Source organism: Hetaerina americana, unplaced genomic scaffold (genome assembly GCF_022747635.1).
Source record: "Hetaerina americana unplaced genomic scaffold, ioHetAmer1.1.p SCAF_6, whole genome shotgun sequence".
Lineage (NCBI taxonomy): Eukaryota > Metazoa > Arthropoda > Insecta > Odonata > Calopterygidae > Hetaerina > Hetaerina americana.
Genome location: NW_027287205.1, coordinates 11096263 through 11117194, shown reverse-complemented (window position 1 = coordinate 11117194; position 20932 = coordinate 11096263). Strand labels below are relative to the sequence as shown.

General features: G+C 35.7%; 1 protein-coding gene across 10 annotated transcripts in view; it reads right to left on the bottom strand.

Annotated features, from left to right (window-relative positions):
• The window catches only part of polybromo (protein), a 76596-nt gene extending 58177 nt beyond the window's left edge, over positions 1-18419 (bottom strand). For 3 of the 10 annotated variants that reach the window (XM_071594320.1, XM_071594317.1, XM_071594319.1), the window contains exons 1-11: positions 17828-18289; positions 17614-17748; positions 17408-17533; positions 16328-16474; positions 13508-13702; positions 10195-10454; positions 8811-9034; positions 6371-6483; positions 6190-6288; positions 4103-4165; positions 887-1048 (exon numbers count right to left, since the gene is read on the bottom strand). In XM_071594320.1, the coding sequence (XP_071450421.1) occupies positions 887-1048; positions 4103-4165; positions 6190-6288; positions 6371-6483; positions 8811-9034; positions 10195-10454; positions 13508-13702; positions 16328-16474; positions 17408-17533; positions 17614-17748; positions 17828-18016 (1713 nt within the window). In that variant the 5' untranslated portion in view covers positions 18017-18289. The other 7 variants (XM_071594314.1, XM_071594323.1, XM_071594321.1 and 4 more) reach the window with 6 other exon arrangements.
• Positions 18420-20932: the final 2513 nt, after the last annotated feature.

The following is a 20932-nucleotide window of genomic DNA, read 5'->3' as shown; positions in this document are numbered from 1 at the left end:
GATACACATTTTTCAACCTATAAACTTATTATACATACTTATATTTTTAGCTTATCTGATTTCTGTTAGTTCTGCTCTTTCCATGAAATTCTTGTACTTGTGGCACTAATTAATTTTAACAATTATAAATGAAACTTACAATTACGAGTGAAATAACATAGCTGCTAAAAACATCAAATATGAAACAAACTATACTTTAGTGACAGGGTATTATATAGCACTAGCAAATGCCTGATGAATTTGAAATGGTGGTAAGCCAATAAGCCACTCCCCTCTCTGATCTCATGCAGTGCCTCTGTGTCTGTGATAGAAGAGGGGTTAACTCATACAGCACAGGGACTCCTGAGAAGGGCAGAGAGGTAAGGGCATTGCATTTGCATAAGATGCACATTCTTTTTTTTTTGGCAGTGATACCACTTAAAAAGTGTGTGTGATGTATACACTTGTATGGTATGCTGATAATTATCTCATAAATACTTTGACTGCACTATGAAAATGGATGCAACTGATAAGTAGTGACTTTCTTGACAGCATATACTCAAATTTCACTTAAAAATACACATCTCTACCCTATTCATGCATTGACATAAATTTTCAGAGACACGGAATCCCACCAAACCAACAAATAAAGATATATGCTGAAATTGAAAGAAATCCATAAGCCAAATTTCAAACCTTTTTAGATTTCATTGCACAAAATGCATCATATAAATTAATGTTCACCTAATTAAATAAATCTACATGCCACAACACAGGTGAATGAGGAAATATTATTGGAAAAATAATTGGCTAAACTCTTAGTAATTCATATTTTTCAATATTGATTAATTGCTCTTTTGGATTATAGTAAATCAGATAAAGGAAAAATAAGATGATAACTTAATACCACGTAATCGATCAAAGTCTTGTGTAGAGCCATCAGTTTCTTCTTCAGTGGGGTATCCTCCCTAGGTTTGCTCTTCCCTTGGTATGTGCCAGGTGATGAACGCGATTTGCTGTTCCTCTTTTTTATACCTTTCTCATCCATATCATCATCACTGTCACTTTCCTAAGAGAAAAGGAGTTAAATGTAATCAAAAAAAACATTTTGGGAATCATTTTGCAGAAGGTATACCTTCTGATATAATATACGAGGGTCATCCGGAAAGTAGTACCCGTTCGTGAAATAAAGACACAAAAGTAAATATTAACAAACATAAAAAATTTTATTTGAAAGAGGATACTTTAAACTACTTCTCAACATAATCTCCAAGCAAATTAAGGCATTTGTCATAACGTGTGACAAGTTTCTGTATTCCTGCTGCATAGTCCTTCGCCGCCAGCTCATTGAGATACGCGAGGGACCCATCTTGCACAAATTTTTGCATAATGCAGATGGTGTTTAACAATTTCATGAACAATTGTTCGAGAAACATTGGGAAAATGCTCACAGATGTCATCAATTGTGACGCGCCGATCGTTCCTCACGAATTCGTCAACTGAGCTCACCAGTTGGTCTGTAATGACAGATGGTCTCCCCGAACGCTCATCGTCGTGTGTGTTCCCCCTCCCCATGTTGAAGTTGCGACACCACCGCCGAACAGACGACTCGTCCATTACATTGTCTCCATACACCTCCTTTAATTGGCGATGAATATCACATGGGCGAACGTTTCTTGCATTGAGGAATTTAATCACTGCCCTCACTTCACAACTGGCGGCGTTCTCAATTTTTTTAAACATTGTAAACAATCACAGAAACAACACAGGCAATGCTAGCGTCACGCAACTTGGCTCAGAGAAGGCAGACAAGCCACTGAAGCTATCTGACCTCGTCCAGCGGCTACTCGCGTCGTCAGCACTTCATGCGGCACGAACGGGTACTACTTTCCGGATGACCCTCTTATATTACCCTTAGGTTGAATTGGGAACTTTTGTAGGGAAATCCATGCAGAATTGTAAATATTATATACCGTATGCATGTAACCAGGAAATTCAGCATCTGAAAATTTTATCCAGAGTTCAGAACTTCAGATTATGTACGATATCTGAGATTTGTGATGGGTCAGTTACATTTCTCTCAGCTCTGGGGCTGGCTCGGTTCCTAGTTTTCATTCTTGGTTGTGATACGGCTCAAACTATCAAGAGTTGCAATATTATACAGAAGTTCAATCACCTTTATGGAAATTATCACTTTATCAGAGGTTAAACATATGGTTTATGAGAAGTTTTGTATTATTTTAAGCTTTTATATAAAATCTTTATGATTTTTTTAACAGTTCCAAAATTAAAAGATGTTTACACAAAATTTATGGATAGGCATGAACCGCGAAATAATTTTTTCATAATATCTTTTATAAAAATGGTAACACAATATCATTTTCCCAAAATTTCATAGAACTACCATAGTGAAAAGAAAGTGAAAGAAGAAACATAGTTTTTTTGTATATTTTAGATGCTTAAAACTGTCAAGATATTTTGCGTGCAAAAACATTTTTGGGGGAGAAAACTTTCACGTCAGTTTTTTCATTTCACTAAAATGAAATGAACTTTTGTTTATAAATTGTGATCTCCACCAAACAATGGGCTCAGACACTACACACTCCGGTACTTATAAGCCCTGACACAAGTTATCCGTAAACCCCATATTACATATTAAAATTATAGCTATCACTTTCCCAACATTCTTGCCTCTAAAACCATCTTTAGTATTCCACTACCACTCAAAATCTCTGGCAATCACTTGTCTTGCCTGCATTGACTAAATACTACTAGCAGACCATTTACCTGAATAACAGAATCTGGGATAAATTATCCCAGTCAATCTACTCTCTGTATGAAAAATTTATACATGATGTATTGCATTACAGTGATTTTATTTTCAATCTATAAAATGTAATACTTTCATCATAATTCAAGGCAAAACTCTAGTTTCCAATACAATGAATGTATTATCCAGTGTGTGAACATTCTACCTGTTTAACTTTCATATAAAAACATTTGCCAAACATCACAAACAAAATAAATTACAAAAAAGCATGACACAAAGTCAAATACGTACCATGTAAGAGATGCTTTCAAATGTGAAGCACATGTAACATGATACATTTATATACATAATCTATGAAATACAGGGCATATGGAATTAGACAAGTAAAAATCAGCTTTTGGGAATTGTTTCTAAATGCCGAAAAGCCTGGTTTCGTTTCTACTTCCAAATTATTGATAAACTCAATGAGATTCATGAAGCACATACAATGTGAAACATGAACATGTGCCTTCATCCCACACATGGTGAACAAAACTATGTATGCATGATTGGGTCCGTCAACCACTTCCCAAGGGCCACCTGCCCTGATTCCAAATCGATAAGTAGTTTTGCAAGGTAAATTTTTACGGGGTACTCCATTGAATAGAGAGGCTACGTATTAAGGGTAACACATCGTAGTATCAGGTGATGGATGGATACACATGGACATTAAATGTTTCATGGGATCTTCGATACTTTCATATTTTATGCATAAAAAAATCTAAGTAATAATATCACTTCTGGAACAAATGTTTTTTGTCCAGAATCTAGCTCTAGTTTTACAAATTGGTGGAATCAGAAACCGAAGAATTGAACTTAAGAACGCAACTGTTCACAAATATTTTGCAGAAACTAGCAGATGAAATAGCTAGCCACAACTCTAAATAATGTAAAAATTATTAAATAATTATAGGTAGTTTTTTCTACTCCACAAAGGATTTCAACCAGGATAAAGGCTAAGAAAAATAATAACCAAAATTGATATACTTCTATAAAAATCTGCTGATTTTTAATACAGTTGCAAAATTCAAACTGACAAAAGTATAGTGATCCATACTCATGTACATCTGAACCAATATAACCTCAAATTTGAGCAAAGAATACGGCAAGAAATGTATATTGAACTAACACTGAAGTTCAGCAAAGGAAAATAAAAAATACACATTCATATATAGTATTTCTTTTGCAAATTTCAAATTCACAGAAATAATTTAATGACAAGAATGTTTACATACTTCATACATTGGTGAATATTTTAGTAGGAAACCCTTTCTAACCATTAACATTAAGACTAATTGCAGATGGTAGGCTTACCTGGTGGAATTCTAAAAGCTCTTGAACTTTATTCTGCATCATTTTCTGGAGTTTCACAGCATCCTAAAATGATGCAATTTGTTTAATATTCGAAATTAATTCCGCTTGAAAATTAACAGAAAAAATGAATTGATATTTGTCACATAAAACAAAAATTACTCATCTAAAACTTTGTAAAAATGATAACACTTGCAAAACAAATACAGGGTGCAGCGCTTACATCTGGACAAATTTCAATTTGAATTTCCCACCATATCGTTCCACTGGAGGTCGCGACTGGAGTTCTTGAAAGCTATAGGCATCTAGTAAACAGTCATAGCCTCAAAATGGCCGAAATATTATGGACAAGTGCACAGTACAATTGAAGAGCCACTAAAATTGAAAGTGTTCACGCTAGGCGTTCACCCAGTGAAATAGTTCTATTCTTCAGGTACCCCAGATCAACTGTATACGATATTGTGGCTAAATATAATGCTTTGGAGAAATCTGGGGTAGGTTTCCCTAACCCGGTGGGGAAACCCCATTTGAGGAAACACAACTTTGCCTGAATTTAAGTGCCGCACCCTGTATCTCTATAAGTAATATTTTTGCCTCTTAAATGTGAGAACTAATCACAGCATGAGTTTATCTGTACATAATTGGCATAAACAAGCATATTAAAAATAAACAAACTTCTATTGGCATATAAAGAGCCTGGAACTACATAAATGGAAAAGATTATTCCCATGGAAAATAACATAATTTCCAGTAAGCCACCTTAACAATGGAAATGTATTGAAGAAGTAGGTCCTGGCCCACCAACACCAACAAATGTCATTTTCTGCCCGTTCTGTATCAGCTCATGCTTTGTAAAAAAGGCACATGGAACATGCTTGCTCTTTCACTTTGCCTTTTCTTTCATTTATATACATTTAAAAATGCAACCAAATACAAATGTAATTACTATAGGAAACCAATCAGGACATTAGATTGTGGAGGAATCATATTAAAATATATTACATATATAGTAGTTACTAATAAAAAAGTTCTTTTGAAAATTTACGGTACATCATCACAATTAAATGTTTTGAATGAACTTTTACAAATTGCATTAAATATTTTTGCAATTTTTAACTCAGATTTCAATGAATATGTATTATCTTCAGGTTCAGTAAAACAGCAGGATTTCCCTAAACATATCTTAGTACAGTGGATAAGGGGAACTTAAAAGTTTCTCTTATTCTAAAAGTCTCTCTTGCTCCCTTTATGGGCGAAGAGAAGGCAAGGGAACAAGAGGAGAAAAGTCAAGCAAAGTAGGAGGGAAAAATACCAAGCACCTTCAAAGGCCCCAATCAGTATGCATCCCCTTGCTGCATCCATCAAGTGCTACACCACATTTTAAGCCTTAGCGAACCATTTATCCTCTATGTACCAAACATCATTATAATTCCCTTCTTCTTGTAAATGCCAATTCTATTAATGCAATTCCTCTCATAATTTCCCCATTACATTTCCTCTTTCCTATAAAATTCTGCCCAAATACATGAATTACCCCACATACTCCAATTTTATTCCCTCACACACTAATATTTAATGTAGTTTTCCTTCTTCTTGAGAATAACTCCTGCTAATCAGAAAAAGATACCCTCGGCTGTCTGGCTCATCGTAGCTTGTTTAACTGCAAACCAAACTGGCTTTATCATATCATTGTGCCCCCTTCAATTCCCAGCTCAAGCCACTTTCATGTCACCCTAAACATTTCTTCAGCATATACTTTAAAAATACTGGTGATAATTGGCAACCATGTCCAACCCAATTCTCCTTCTGCTACCCTAACCAACGCCATCTGATTCATGCACAGGTTTCAAGTAAGTTGCCTTTTCTTCCAGTCCACTCCTTTATTCTGCATTTTCCCTTCTATCCCTTAGAAAATCAACACCTATACTGAAAAAGACATCTAGAACATTGTACACAATTAAAATTTAATAAAGAATTTCATCATAGGCTTGCAATTTCACCAAATAGATTTTACCTCCAAAACTTAACATTCCTACTCAGATGAAATTGTAATAAGTAATGATATAGAAATAGAAACAAAAGCTCCTTACCTTATATATCCTTGAATCAGGTCTGTTATACTTCTTAGCATTCTCGAACATGATATTCATGTCACCAGCCACTTCACTGATGGTACCATATTCTCCTCGCTGCAAAAATATTTGGATAATTGATTCAGTTGATATTACAGAGCAGAAAGCAATTAGATTCAAGCAAAGATGCATTCCTTACCCTTAGTTTGCTCCTAATTTGACAGAGAGAGATAGGATTTTTTATTTCTTTGTAATAATCAGGGTAATATCTTTTGGATGGTAATCTCCAAAATGGTTCACTGAGCAAATAGTCTGGAAATATATACAAACAAGAAAAACAATTAACAATAGTCATTGTAGGCACCTAAAATTCATTGTCTCCGGCCTAACTTTATGGAATTTGCATAAAATTTCATTTCAATAGGCACTTTAATGTCAGTTTTGGCAAATACGATCTCATTCAAGTGATTAAAATAAATGAAAGCAGTATTATGAAATTAAATTTATGCATTTTTCTGGAAAATTTTCAAAAAAATGTTCACATTTTGCAGGGCAACAAAAATCATTTCAGCACGGGAGAGTAGCATAGCGTAGCACGGCACACATCATTATGAAACATTAGAAAATTTGAGAGTTTGGGGTAGAATGAGATTCTTTAGAAGTGGATTAGATGGAAGTCTTTACTGAAAACAATGGAATGCTATTTCTTCCATGTTTCATAAAATCAATTCAAAAATGAAGAAGCTATCTTGTGAGACTTTGAAGCACATTTAATGCTAAATTTCTGGCCAGAAAACTTCAACATTAATACTAACATTTGCACATAATACAAATATAGGGGTGGTCAAAAGCAAACAAACAAACATGAATTTTGGTTACACACAAATATGGATTAAATATTTGAATAAATTAAATTTGGATATGGATGGCTGTAGTACGTCCATATAAAAACAATATGACAGCCCCGCTTGCACATTCAGACTGGACACACAAGACAGCAAAACATTGTATTACTTGTTCTGTGGTATTATGATCCACTTTTTTATTAAATATTATTTGTTTTCCATCAATTAATTTAAATAAAATGGAGGTTGCTTGCAATCTGGCATTGATGAAGTACAGCCTGTAAAAACAGCATTAAACTTTTCATGAAGACATTTTAAATTAATTAAAATGGCAATGTGTAAAATTCCTTGCAAAGTCCTCTACTTCTCTATGGTTACATGACATTTTTGTGATTCAGAAAAACCATACCTATTATTTAGTGATCCGTTAGGTTACATATATATGACATAGACCTCATAAGAATACAGGTATGGACATAAAATATATCATTAGGATTGATGTCTATTAGTTGCATCAAATATTATATTGATAGGATTTCATATTGTACACTTATACTACCTTCATTTAATCTTTATACAAGATTGCGCTTTCGGGAATCTTATAATATAGAATATAACCTAAATGAATTGTATAATAAAAAACAATGTATAGTATAAAGGCCTCACCAAATCAAGAATGATACTATGAAAGTTCCTTAACAACACTTAAATAATGAAAAGTATTATAACTTGGACTGACAACTGTCAAGTTCTTTGATGATTTATTCTTCTGCTAAGTTAAGAGTGGGGAGTGCAGCAGCTAATTTCCAATTATGCTCAATTGAGTAGCTCCAGGCATGATGTGGTGGAAGTCGAACACATTGAATAACTCAGAGTAGCAGTTTTCCAGTTGATATCAAGTGGAAAAGTGCTACAATGAGTCATTCATCATGCTTAATGCTGCGTGAAAATTTTTATACTTGGTAGTTAATGTGATATTTTTTTTTTTGGTTTTTATATTCAGCCAGCAGAAGCATTTCAATACGTAAGGCATGAACTGACCATTTTTATTCATATCAATGTCTAAATAATTAAAATCATACGCAAATTATTGCCTGAAATGCAGTCTATAACAATGAAATGGAATGCAAATCAGATTGTCAATTTGAAGTCTTAATTAAATTGTGATAGTCAATTGAAATTTCTCCCAGATATTTTTTTGATAAAAATTTAAGTTTGCATTAAAGGAAAAAAACTAAACCAATAAACAAATTAATATTAACATAAAATGCTAAAATTCATTCACTAAAATATTAAATTGATAATATAAGAATTGAGATTCTAAACAACATATAAAGAGGAGGATTTACATATAAATCAAAGCCCGAACAAATATGTTTGCTCAAATTTTGGATGCAAATCAGCTCTTTAAATAGTGAACATTACACACATGATAATAATAGCTTGCTTCTAGAAAACAGTTAACTTACCAACTTCACCTTATTCTAGAGTCTTAACTCCTGTGCTAAGTAAATACTCCAGTGCAATAATAATCCCATATTAGTTTGACATTCACAGATATTTTGACCACATTAATATATTTTCCATTATTCTCAGATCAAGGACAGTTTGTGCACACTCACTCTTTTCAGTGAATATAATATGCAATGTGATATTAGCAAAATATAAATTGAATGAATATAACGGAGCACCAAAAACTGAAGAAAAACTTCTGTCCAGAGGAGCGAGGACTCCTTAAAAGTTTAAAGTAGGGATGGGCATGGTCACTTGCCACCCTCATTGCAATTGACTTACTTAGTCCCTGGGAGTTGCTACTGCACGATCGGATGTCGTCATAGAGTTGCCACTGAGGGTTGTCTGCATTGTCCACCCCTCCCTCGTCCTCTTCATCATCCTCCTCGTCATCATCATCCTCCTCCCCTTCCTCGTCTTCATCATCCTCCTCCGACTCGTCCTCCTCATACTGAAGGGCTGCCGTTATGGCCGACAATGACTGACTACCTCTTAGGCGCTTGTTCCTAATTTTCAAATAACAATCATATTCGTCATTTGCTGGAATGCGAACTATTCCTTAAGTTATTATGATTCTCAAATATTTAATTTTGGTCAACTTCTTGGCTGAGCCACATTCAAACTCCAAAATTTCCAAATGAAACTTCCGGTGCATTCGAATTATCAATGTGCAAATTATATATATTAATATCATTTAGATGTCTCCCAATTATTGGAATGGCCATTAGTGACAGAACTTAGCCAGGCATTCTGAGAAAATCTCATATTCCCTAATGGAATTTTAAAGAGAATACCTTAGGCAATGAGGTTAAATGCTTTGCTCTTGCTCAAACTAAATGCTATGAGGTTAATAATGAGCAGTCAAAGGTGACTAATGGGGTATACACATCTTTGAGAGCATGTGGAGGTATCAAGCTTTAAGATGTAGCTTCAGAACAATTCTTTTGGCCAACTCTTTGGGTCTCTAGTTAAATAATAATGTTTCCAAGGAGCTCAAATTTCCATGAGCACCTCTTAGTTTAAATCAAAGAAAAATGCCTTTTTGCAATCATAAGTTTGTACTTAATTCAAGAATCTCTCTACTTCATTCCCTCATTTTTCCGTAACTATAACAGTACAAAATTCAATTGCATCATTTTGCAAATTGATTATTGTACCAATCCTTGACATGTCTAATTATGTACTTGAAGGATCTTGGGGAAAGTAAAATACACGGCAATTATTAATACGTCGCTTATATGACATCAACCACAAGCAAATAAGGAAAGAGATCAGGCAATGTGAGAAATGGATACTGGGGAGATATTAGAGTAAGTACTCTGCATTCCATGAAACGTTTCCACCCAGGAAGCAAAAATTTCCCCCACATATATTTATTTTTAAATAATCTACTGGTTAAGATAGATTTTGGATGGGCACAACTACCAAATAAATATGGTACATATATATACCATAAACACAGCAATCAACCCATTTCTTGATATTTCACATTACAAAATGGAAACCCACCATATGGCGAACAAATATTCATTCACATGGAAATAGATATAAGGAAGAGGGATAGGAACACACATAAAAGATGAACACAGGAGAGGTGGGTAAGGCAAGCTGAAAGATCTGTGGTCACAATCTACGGATCCTTGCAATACATATTGTTGAACCTTACCTTATCCTTTCACTGCTTTTTCCAGGGGTAAACTTGCCATGCTCGATTTCAATCTTTTTGCTGGTTATAATTTTCCTCAAAGACTTCGCATCTTTGTAAATCTGTGAGCCTGGCTCATTGAATGTACAGGCATTTCTAGTCATCAGGAGTAAGTCCTTTTCCAGCTCATTCAATGAAGGATACTTATTTTCTTGAATTTTTGTTGCTATCATCTTGAGGTCAATAGGGTGCTCTATTACCTCAAAATACTCTGGGTATCTCTGCACAAAAAAAATATTATGTTGACTTAGAATAAAAAAATAAGCATGCAAGTTGAAAAGCACAACTTTTATAAGGATTTTGAAATTTTGTAGAAGTTAACCAAACAATAATAAAAACTCTCAGAATTTTGCCTACAGCTAACTATGATCATCATTATAATATGGATTTCATTGTTATCTTAAACATATAACACATACAATGGCCTCATGATATTAGGTGTATAAGCTTAAATCCGCTGTTTACTAACAGATGGTGATAGTAAGCTTATAAGTTACTATGGATGCACCATTCTTTTGTTTTTATGGAATTGACATCGGTAAACAAAATAATCGGAGCACATCATCAGCAAATTCATACAACAACCTAAATTTCACATGTGGTAATGATGTCAAGTTTCTTGCCTACAAAAGAGTATATGTAGGAAGCTCTGCTTTTCTGCTTTGATTCGAAGAATTCGGCTGCTGAATTGCATCCAATGCTTGTTGAGGCCTATGGCACTAGTGCTTTATCCATAACAACGTGCAGAGATTGGTTTCGTTGGTTTAAAGACAGAAATTTTGACCTGAACGATAAGGAACGTGAAAATCAGACTAAGGTTGAGGACCATCAATTGCAGGCTCTTTTGAACGAAGACGATAAGCAATCGCAAAAAATACTTGCCACGCAATTGGGTGTTACTCAACCAGCCATTTTCATGTGCCTACATGCCATGGGAAAAGTTCAAAAGATTGGAAAATGGGTGCTACATTAATTGAGCGATGTCAAAACACATGTGAAACCTTGCTTGCCAGACAAAAAAGAAAGTCGTTCTTGCATCGGATGGTGACTGGTGATGAAAAGTGGATATACTTTGAAAATCATAAATTCAAAAAATGATCCAGGTCAACCATCAACATTGTCTGCAAGACCAAATCACTTCGGATGGAAGAAGATGCGGTGCATTTGGTGGGACCAGCAGGGTGTCATCTACTATGATCAGTTGAAACCTGGTGAAACTGTCAATGCCCTTTGTTACCACCAACAATTGATTAAATTGCACCATGCTCTGCGTGAAAAGAGACAGAAATAAGAGCGAAGACATGAGAGGCTGATTTTCCTCCATGACAACGCACCATGCCATAGATCAATTATGGTCCATTACTATTTGGAAATACTCAACTCGGAGGTGCTACCCCATGCTGCTTATTCGCCAGACCTGGCTCCTTTGGACTACCACCTGTTTTCATTGATGGGCCACACGCTTGCTGAGCGGCACTTTGAAACTTACGCAAACATCTGAAAATGGCTTGACAAATGGTTTACCTCGAAAGAGAAGGAACTTTTTCGGCATGGTATCCACAAATCCCCCAAAAGATGGGAAAAATGTGTAGCTAGTACAATAGGACAATATATTGAAAAAATTTTTTTTTCCATTTCTATGAAAAAAAGATGTGTTTTTCTGCCCAATAAACATCAGATTTAAGCTTATACACCTGATATATTGTTATTATCTTAACTTGTGAATAAAAATTGGCCTAAAAACCCAAAAGCTGCCACACAAAGTGGTAGGTTTACTTCCAAACAGATCACCCATATGCATTCAAACCTATACAAATACCTGGGGAATAATGAGAGCCCATATTCATGAAACTGCGGGAGATACTGTGACAATACCTTTTTAACGGAGTCATCCGTCAATATGCATTACACTGCAACAATAACCCATAAGCCAAGAAGAATTTAATAAGCAAGACACACAGAAATTGTTTCATATCAGTAATTTTCTTGAGGTCATACCTTTCTTACAAAAGTATTATCAAATTAGTACACTAATCCTAATAACTGGTTTAACTTTGACCCATTGAAATGAGTACAGATAGAAGAGTGAATTTTCATACATGTAAGCATACATCAATGAAGTTTACTTATCCAAAAATACTACTTTCAATAACTATGTAACATCTAAAATAGATTTATAAAAATTAATCTTTTAAAAAATCATTTTAGGTTAATGAAGTACATTGTTCACATACTCATAATGTAGGAAGTTGTTGGTTTTATAGCTATTTTCTCTATGCAAATTTAAATTCAATTGTGCCTGTATCAATTTGCTTCAGTAGTATTTTATCAGTCATATCTTATTAGTATAATAAGAATGCATAATTAGGCAGATATTAAACTGAGCATTATACATCAAATACAACATGGTTATGATGAAAATGCTGTAATCTTATATGCCTTGGATGGATTTAGAATTTTGCATGTTCCTTACTTTCATTTAAAGATGATGCCACAAGCTAGTGTTCTCATGAAATGTATGAATATCATCAAATATATAATTCCCTGTACCGAAATGAAATGGTTAAATCCATTAACTGTACTGAGAATTTCATTCCATTACAATTCAAGGACATGTACCCTGAAACTTATGTAACTTTCTGAAAAGCCTTTTTGATAAACGGATTATTAATAAAAACAACCCTCCCTCTATGAAATAACATGAAACATATCGATATGTATGGGTGGTTAACTTACCCTATGCATGCTACATCATCTGGCAACAACTATTTTATTTATATGAAATTTTACCATTAGGAACATGTTGCCGAAAACATCTTACAACAGCAACAATATAAGTCAGATTACAGAAGCTAAATAAGAGAAGTTAGATTTCAAAAATTTCTCCACCGTTCAAAGAAACCACACTCATTATCTCTTTCATGATATATATATGGATTAGTTAAATAACTCATTAAAAGGGAATACATAGGCATACGCTGATGTATAATTTCAGCACATTATCTCTCAAGTTTGAAACTAACATAATTGAAGACATATGGGGAAGAAAACATAAACAGTATCATCTATAACCTGTTAAAATGAAAAATTAAGTTGTGTTTAGTGAAAGCATTCAAAATTGATTACTCATGTTTAAGTGATTCAATGCTTCCTATAATAAGTTAAATATATCTTCACTTAAAATAAAAAATGCCTATGCTTTCCCAATCTTTTTCACGGGAGACACACTTAATGACCGACTAAAACATTTGAACTACAAACTCAGTAACAATACCTTTTTAGATGGGAGTAGCTGGAATACAGTGTGCAAAGGTCTAGTATCTTGATCTGTAGCCATCATAACAGCTGTGAATAGTTCTTCCACTAAATTTACCTCCTCATCTGGATTGTTAGATGAGCCTTCAGAAGTCTCATCCATATCGGCATCAATCCGTGTTTTTCCTTCAACGGCAGCTGCTGCTTTCCGAGCCTGTCAGAAAATTACGTAGTTTGTGCCTCACTTCAGACAGAATAAGCATGCCCAACATTTTAACAAACCAAAAGCACAAATATTTAAGCAAAACAACACATGCTGTGTCAGAGACATGATGCTTTAAAAACAGGGCCAAAGGAAATATCACAGCACATCCCATGCAGTCTTGGATATAATATGATGCCATACTTCCTGCCTTCATTGAGGAGATGGTAACATGGCACTAGCACATATTATGGGTACAGAAATGTAGTGCGTTGTTCAAAGCCGAGCAGGTGTCTCGATCAGATAGTTTAGCCACAATAATATACTAAATTGAAATTTTATACGTGAATGCGTAAAACAGGCATAAAAAATAAGATGATTTTCAGAGTGCAATTTCAAATTTTCCCTCTAGATGGCCTGCGTCACAAGTATCACTACTGGCAAATTTTAATTCTGACAGGTATGAAGGGAAAAACTTACAACTGCAGGAGTTTCATTTGTTTCAAAAACACTTTTTCAATTATTTAATTGGAGAAACACATACACTATTCGTCTTCATTTTACGACATTGAGGAAATCATAGCTCTTGACACCGTGAAGCAAGGCAATATACTTTTAATTTACGAATTCTCTCATTCTGCAGTTAAGGAGTTTCAAGATCAAGACCGGACTGACCATGGAGTCAAATGAAAAAATGATTTTGCCCTCATCCTTATGAAATCGTCTTAAACCAATACCATATTTTTAACATTGACTTTTCTCTCAAAAAGTGAACAAACTCTTCATGAAGAAGCACAAGCATCTCACATAGTGCCACCATATTTTCTTAGTTTTACTAAAGGGAACCAATGCCAAAATTAACTGCATTAAGTGCCTGATAGTAAAAAACAGCTGGTTGAGGAGATGGTTCAGTTATCCTCACCTTGGTCAAATTGAGAGGATGTGAATGAGGGATGGCCTACACAGATGACATTGTTCAAGGCCATTGGGATGTTCGCTACAAGGCTATGGCACAAACTTAGCAAGACAAAAAACATAAGTCGACAGAAAAAGTACACCATTATTGGTCAATGATTCTCTTCAAATGATTTGAGTAGTTTGCAACAAAATGTGTTTTAATTCTATAATCATTTTGTAATGCTACCCAGAAGTGCGGGCAATACAATACTACGGAAAGACTTAGATTTCACCTAGAGTGAGCCAAGATGTCAACTTATTTAAAAACCTTAATGTGAAATTTATAAATTATTTAAATGACATTAATGGAAGACAAACTTTCATTGTTTACTGAAACATTTTAAATTAATGGTAATAAAATTCCTCATTAATGGCAAAAAATATTAGTCGATCAATTTAAACTGATATAATTAGCATTTCCAGAGCATTAGCTTTTAGAGATTCATAACTTCATAAATAAGCATGACATTTTTATAGAAAATATCATCAAAATTTCATAGAACAAATATTAAAATCATCTCAAAAGACACTTAAGTTTTGTTCGTGAAGGATTCTCGGGTCTTCCACCGGGTCAAGGGTTCCATATTGGCCGACGTTTCGATGCCCGACTCGTGCATCGTCTTCAGGGTTGATGGCTGCCATTCCGTATTTGGCCGTCTTATATACCTGAGCTCCCGCCTCAGGTGACCTGTGATTGGCCCGAGGAGGGGGGACCTCCTGATTGGTCGCCGGGCAGTTGTGGTCTGTTCCTTCCTTTCTTTACTTGGTTTAGCACCGGTTTCCATGCATTGCTGAGGGAATAGCCCGAACTGGGACCGAATAGTCAAAGAATCAATTGAAATTAAAATGGCAGGACATAATTTCAATAGGGATTTGGGCTATTCCCTCAGCAATGCATGGAAACCGGTGCTAAACCAAGTAAAGGAAGGAAGGAACAGACCACAACTGCCCGGCGACCAATCAGGAGGTCCCCCCTCCTCGGGCCAATCACAGGTCACCTGAGGCGGGAGCTCAGGTATATAAGACGGCCAAATACGGAATGGCAGCCATCAACCCTGAAGACGATGCACGAGTCGGGCATCGAAACGTCGGCCAATATGGAACCCTTGACCCGGTGGAAGACCCATGAATCCTTCACGAATCAAATATGCCGGGAAAGCACCAGATCTTACTTCACTTAAGTTTTGTACCTATTCCTATCAAATATTTTTAAAAACTGATATGGCTAAAACTTTGGTCCAAGTATTTTTCGCTTGAACAGAATTCTGCACATCCAAATTAGAACAGCCAAACCTCAATTCAACCTTTTTGGAGTAGATTCAATGAGCACTCAACAAAATATGTAACAGGGCAGGAAGTAGACATCTGTCCAAGATTATTTCAAGACAGCATAATTTTGCAAATTCTTGCCCCCCTCCCAAGTACTTTCAAACAACTTTGAACCCAAAGCAAATTAATACTACTGGAGTGGAATAATGGCAAATAAGGTTTACAAGCATGCAAAATACAACAGAAAATAACATGAAGAGACAAGTGGTAGGATTTGGGGTGGGAGAGGAAACATACCTCACTATTGAAGGAGTACAACAACAGAAATTACTGCAACAGCACAAAACACGAGGGAAACTAAGGGCATCCATACACATGACTAACTAAGGACGGCACACACTAGACACTTACTAATTTCCCCACCTTCAGGATTAATTTTCCTTTGTGCTCTCCTGATTCTTCTGATAGCCTGCCATCAGCTGCATCCATCAGCCGACATTTGGTTGCCACAAATAAGTCCCAAAGATCACATGCATCCTTATATTCTTGTGATGATTTCTAAAGGAGGTAAACATTTTTCAGGGTAAAGACATGTAAGTAATGTGTGCTTGGAACTGAACTACATGACAAATGACACTGTAACCTAAACTTGTATCATATGCCTTAAGCTGTTTTGTCTTTATGCAGCCTTAAGAGTGGATTAGATCTTAGAATAGTGGTAATCCTTATAGAAGCATACTCTAACCACAAATATTGGCAATGGGTGTAAGGAGCTGTAATGGCTGCCTGTAAAGATTGACAAAGCACTTTGACCTATATGGATGAAGATCACATGGAATGTATGTGTTTTCCAAAAGAATATTAAACTAGGATGATCACTGTATGAAATTGATGGTAAGATTGGCAATTACCTTCCTGAGAACCAGCTTAAATAGTAAAATACTCTGAATTTTTCATCAAACTTATTTAGCATTAGTTAAGAATTTAACTATATGGTATTGAACAAAATGCTGTCAGTAAGTGTCATCGAAAGAGAACATTTCAAATTGATTTGATTTCAAAATCATCTAAACATCAATTTATTTAAACTTAAGTGTGAACTGTCAGCAATTCACCGTAGCACACGAAAAGCTAGGTCTGTCATACTTGCCATTTTGAATTGAAAAAAACATTGATAAGACAGTTTTCACATCCTCAGCAAGATGAGGATTTACAGTTGTTTGACAAACAAAATCTATATTTGTATACAACACTTGAAAACAAAAATAAAATAGGCATATTTTTAGAACAATTACACGAGAACTCACCTTACTCCTAATTCATAGGCCATATCTTAAAACCTGAGTGACACAATTTCTTAATTAAAGGAAGGTGCAATATTGAAACAGGAGTTTCATTATTTATGCTTCATGATTAAATTAGGTAATTACACGGAATAACAAAGGTGTTGCTTTATAATATGGGTAGGATGATTCAAAGTATAATAGTTACCTTGTAAAATGCTTTAGCATTGTTCACCATTAATTCTACGTCAGTAGTGAGTTGATCAGCATCTTCATATTCATCAGTTTTCAACTTCTGTTGGACTTTTAAAAGATCTATAGGATTTGTTACAACCTGAAAAACAATATTTGATAATTTAAATAAATAGAAAAGTAACCGATTCTTAATAGCAAACGAAAAAATGCAAATTGTACCTCATAATAACCAGGCTCTTGCCTCCTTTTGGGTACTCTAATGAATGCATCACAAACCAACGATCCATCTTCTTTTTTAAAGTTTCTTATGGTATCGTAAAGCTGGTGACATAGTTCTGACTGTGAATTAGAAAACTTAAATGATACACAAAATACACAATTACTAAAAAATAAACCATAATACACCGACGCGTAATTTTGTCTGTATACTAACTGGGTCAAATTTCTTCTTCTTCTTCACAGGTTCTGGGTGAGGATCAGCGTCTATTGAATCTTCTTCCTGCCCTCTGCTAGCAACTGATGAGGTCCTTCGTCGCTTACTCATTTCGGTATACCACAGATCTTCAACAGTTTTCTGTAGATTGACTTTGAGAAAATAATCAATATTCCGAATTTGAAGCATGGATGATAGTGAAAAGTCATTTATGCCTCTCTCATTTCAATGGGCAGTACAAACATTCGTCATCATATTTAGTCGGTTGCAGGGTTAATTTCACTCACTACAGCTCCCTTTAACTAGTAAGTCCCCTACTCACTCGTCATACTAGAAACTCTAATCTAAACTCACCAACTTCCTCAAACCACACCATTTACTAACTAAACAGTTTCACCGACAGCTTTGACAGGGACCAGGTTAGTAATAAACAAAAAAATCATACATGAACTTAAAAATAGGGCCTGTACTAACCGTAAAAAGAAAAATATCCGTATTCCAAATGAAGTGTGTCTAATCTGCTTACAGTTTCCACTCGGAGGAAACGGAAATACAACGTAAATATCGTTACATTTTATCATCCAACCGTGGCGTCCATATTTGAACGCGTTGTGGCACGCTTGGAGGCCATGATATAGCTTATCTATTCCTTCACCAGAGGTCCCATTTGGTTCATGGTACGTGCTGCCCACGGTAAACTTATAAACTATGCCTCCCATGTAGCAAAAGAGCGCCAACTTTTGATTTTGCACTTAATAGTAGTAGTAGTTTTGAGGGGAGGCGACCGACAGCTGAGGTCATTTGCGCCATAGCGGATGGATAGGAAAGGATGAAGGGTGGAGAGATATCTGGGTCGGCATTAGCCTACTCTTTGCGAAAGGCGCCAAGGGGACCGCAGCTTAACGTCCCATCCGACGGACGGCATACTCACTCAAAGTGCCCTCCACATAGCACCTCAAGTAGGGATCGAGATACCTCTGAAAAATATTAAAAACCGCAGGGATTTGAACCCGGGTCCTCTGGGTGAGAAGCCAGTACGTTAGCCCCCGCAACATCTCGATCCCCCTTGCACTTAATAATTAGCAGTAAATTACTTTGTCTAGTCCTAATTTTCATCACAAATCATAAGATATACATCCAACTTTGAAGCATGACCGTTTTTTGATGACGTTGATTTCCAAAAGTAATCTAATATCTTTTACGAAAGAACTAGGATAGGTCATATAGGTTTAATTAAAGCTTCGCGAAATGGAAAAATATGCGTATTGCACTACCAGCAATTGCCTCGGTCTTTGAAATGATGTGTTGTTTCTTAAACGACCAACGTTTATCTAAGTTACAGTTTGCTTTTCAAGGTAGAAGTTTTCTTTACACTCTATTTTACCGATTCCACATAAATGTATAAAAATAAAATCCATGCCCGACCTCTCTATCTCCCCCCGTGTGAGGGCTGATGGAGAGGGACCATGGTCCTCTGATTCATCAACTCACATCATCATAGACAGCGTAGCTGGGAGCAACTCACTATAGGCATTGTTATCATAGGCTACACATTTTGCCCGAAGTGCTTAAATAATTACATTTATTGGTAAACGACTATAATTTCTAATTTTGCGCACTAACGTACAGGCATTTTTCTTGAATATTTCCATTTTTAGTTAGCAATAAGTAGGGTGGATGTTCCAGCCAACTTATTTGTCTAGAAAAATATCAAATTTTAAAGGATCATAATTGTCTTCTCCATCTAAGCCAAATAAAATTAGCGCATTAAAATATCAGTCAGCCATTTTGACCAAATTAATAATTTTTACATAAAAATCATAAAATAAATCTAGAAATAAATGTGCATTAATTTAATGATGGACAATATAAATATATTGTTACAAATAAAGGTCAATTAAAAAATTCGAGGAGAATTTATTTACCTGGTTGAAAACAGTGTAATACATTTGAATCATAACTACAATAATGGGAGTTTCGGGTCCATATTTTTTGTATTGTGAACAAAAAAATATGGGCAACCATAAATGAGGAGAATCAACTGACAGCTGAGGTCATTTCGCCATTTGAGATGCGTGAGAAAGGAGGAAGGGTGGTGAGAAACCCGGCGTTGGCATTAGTCTACTCTTAACGAAAGGCGCCTAGGGGTGCACTGTTAAACGTCCAATCCGACGGACGGCGTACTCACTCAAAGTGCCCCTCCACAAAGCACCTCAAAATGCCATTGAAAAAAATCTACTAGCTCCAGGAGTCCCGGCTCAATGATGTTCTCTAACTGATCTTCTATCGACTTCTTCCTCCCTAGGATTGCTTGGTGGCAGGTACACCTGAGCGATGACCAAGTTCGTCGGTTCTGCCATTATTTCAACTAATAATATTCTATCCATTTTTTGCTCTATGTGAACTACGCTTCTTTTTGCCTTTTTTACAGTAATCGGCCTCAGCCATGTCTCAAGTCCTCCGATATATATATATATATATATATATATATATGTACCCAAACTTCATGTATCTCTCCAGTAATCCCCACCATCCCTCCATCTCACCTCACACAACCTCAAAACATCTATAGTTCCTCTTTGCCTCTCTTCCTTTATACTCTCTAATTTTTCGTTCCTCAACTTTGCCAACATTTTTCAAGGTCCGATTCTAACTAATTCGGTCCTTTTCTGCGTCTTCTGTGCTACTACTATTGGTTTAGCTTTGCAAGTGTTTCATAAGTTGACGACCGAGGAAGGCCCTTGCCTCTCCCGCTGCCGGTAACGACACACGGCCGATTAGACCTAGTCCCGTAGTTGCCAGCCCTACTTTAATAATGACAATTGCCACGACATTAGAGAGTTAGACTGTCGAACTGATAGATTCAAGTATTTGTGTTCCCCGCGCACTATTTGCGACAGCAATATAATAAGGAATGCCTTAGAAAATAATAAGTACGCGCTGTCGAAAATAGGGGCCTGCAAGATTAAATTCCCACAAAACACTCTGGTCCGTGAACCCCCAGCCCCGCACCCTTTAGCCAGGTGGGGTGTTGGTGAATACATATAAAGTCTCTTGTATTTGTGAATTTTTCGTCCGGAATACGTAGAATACTAACCGGTAATA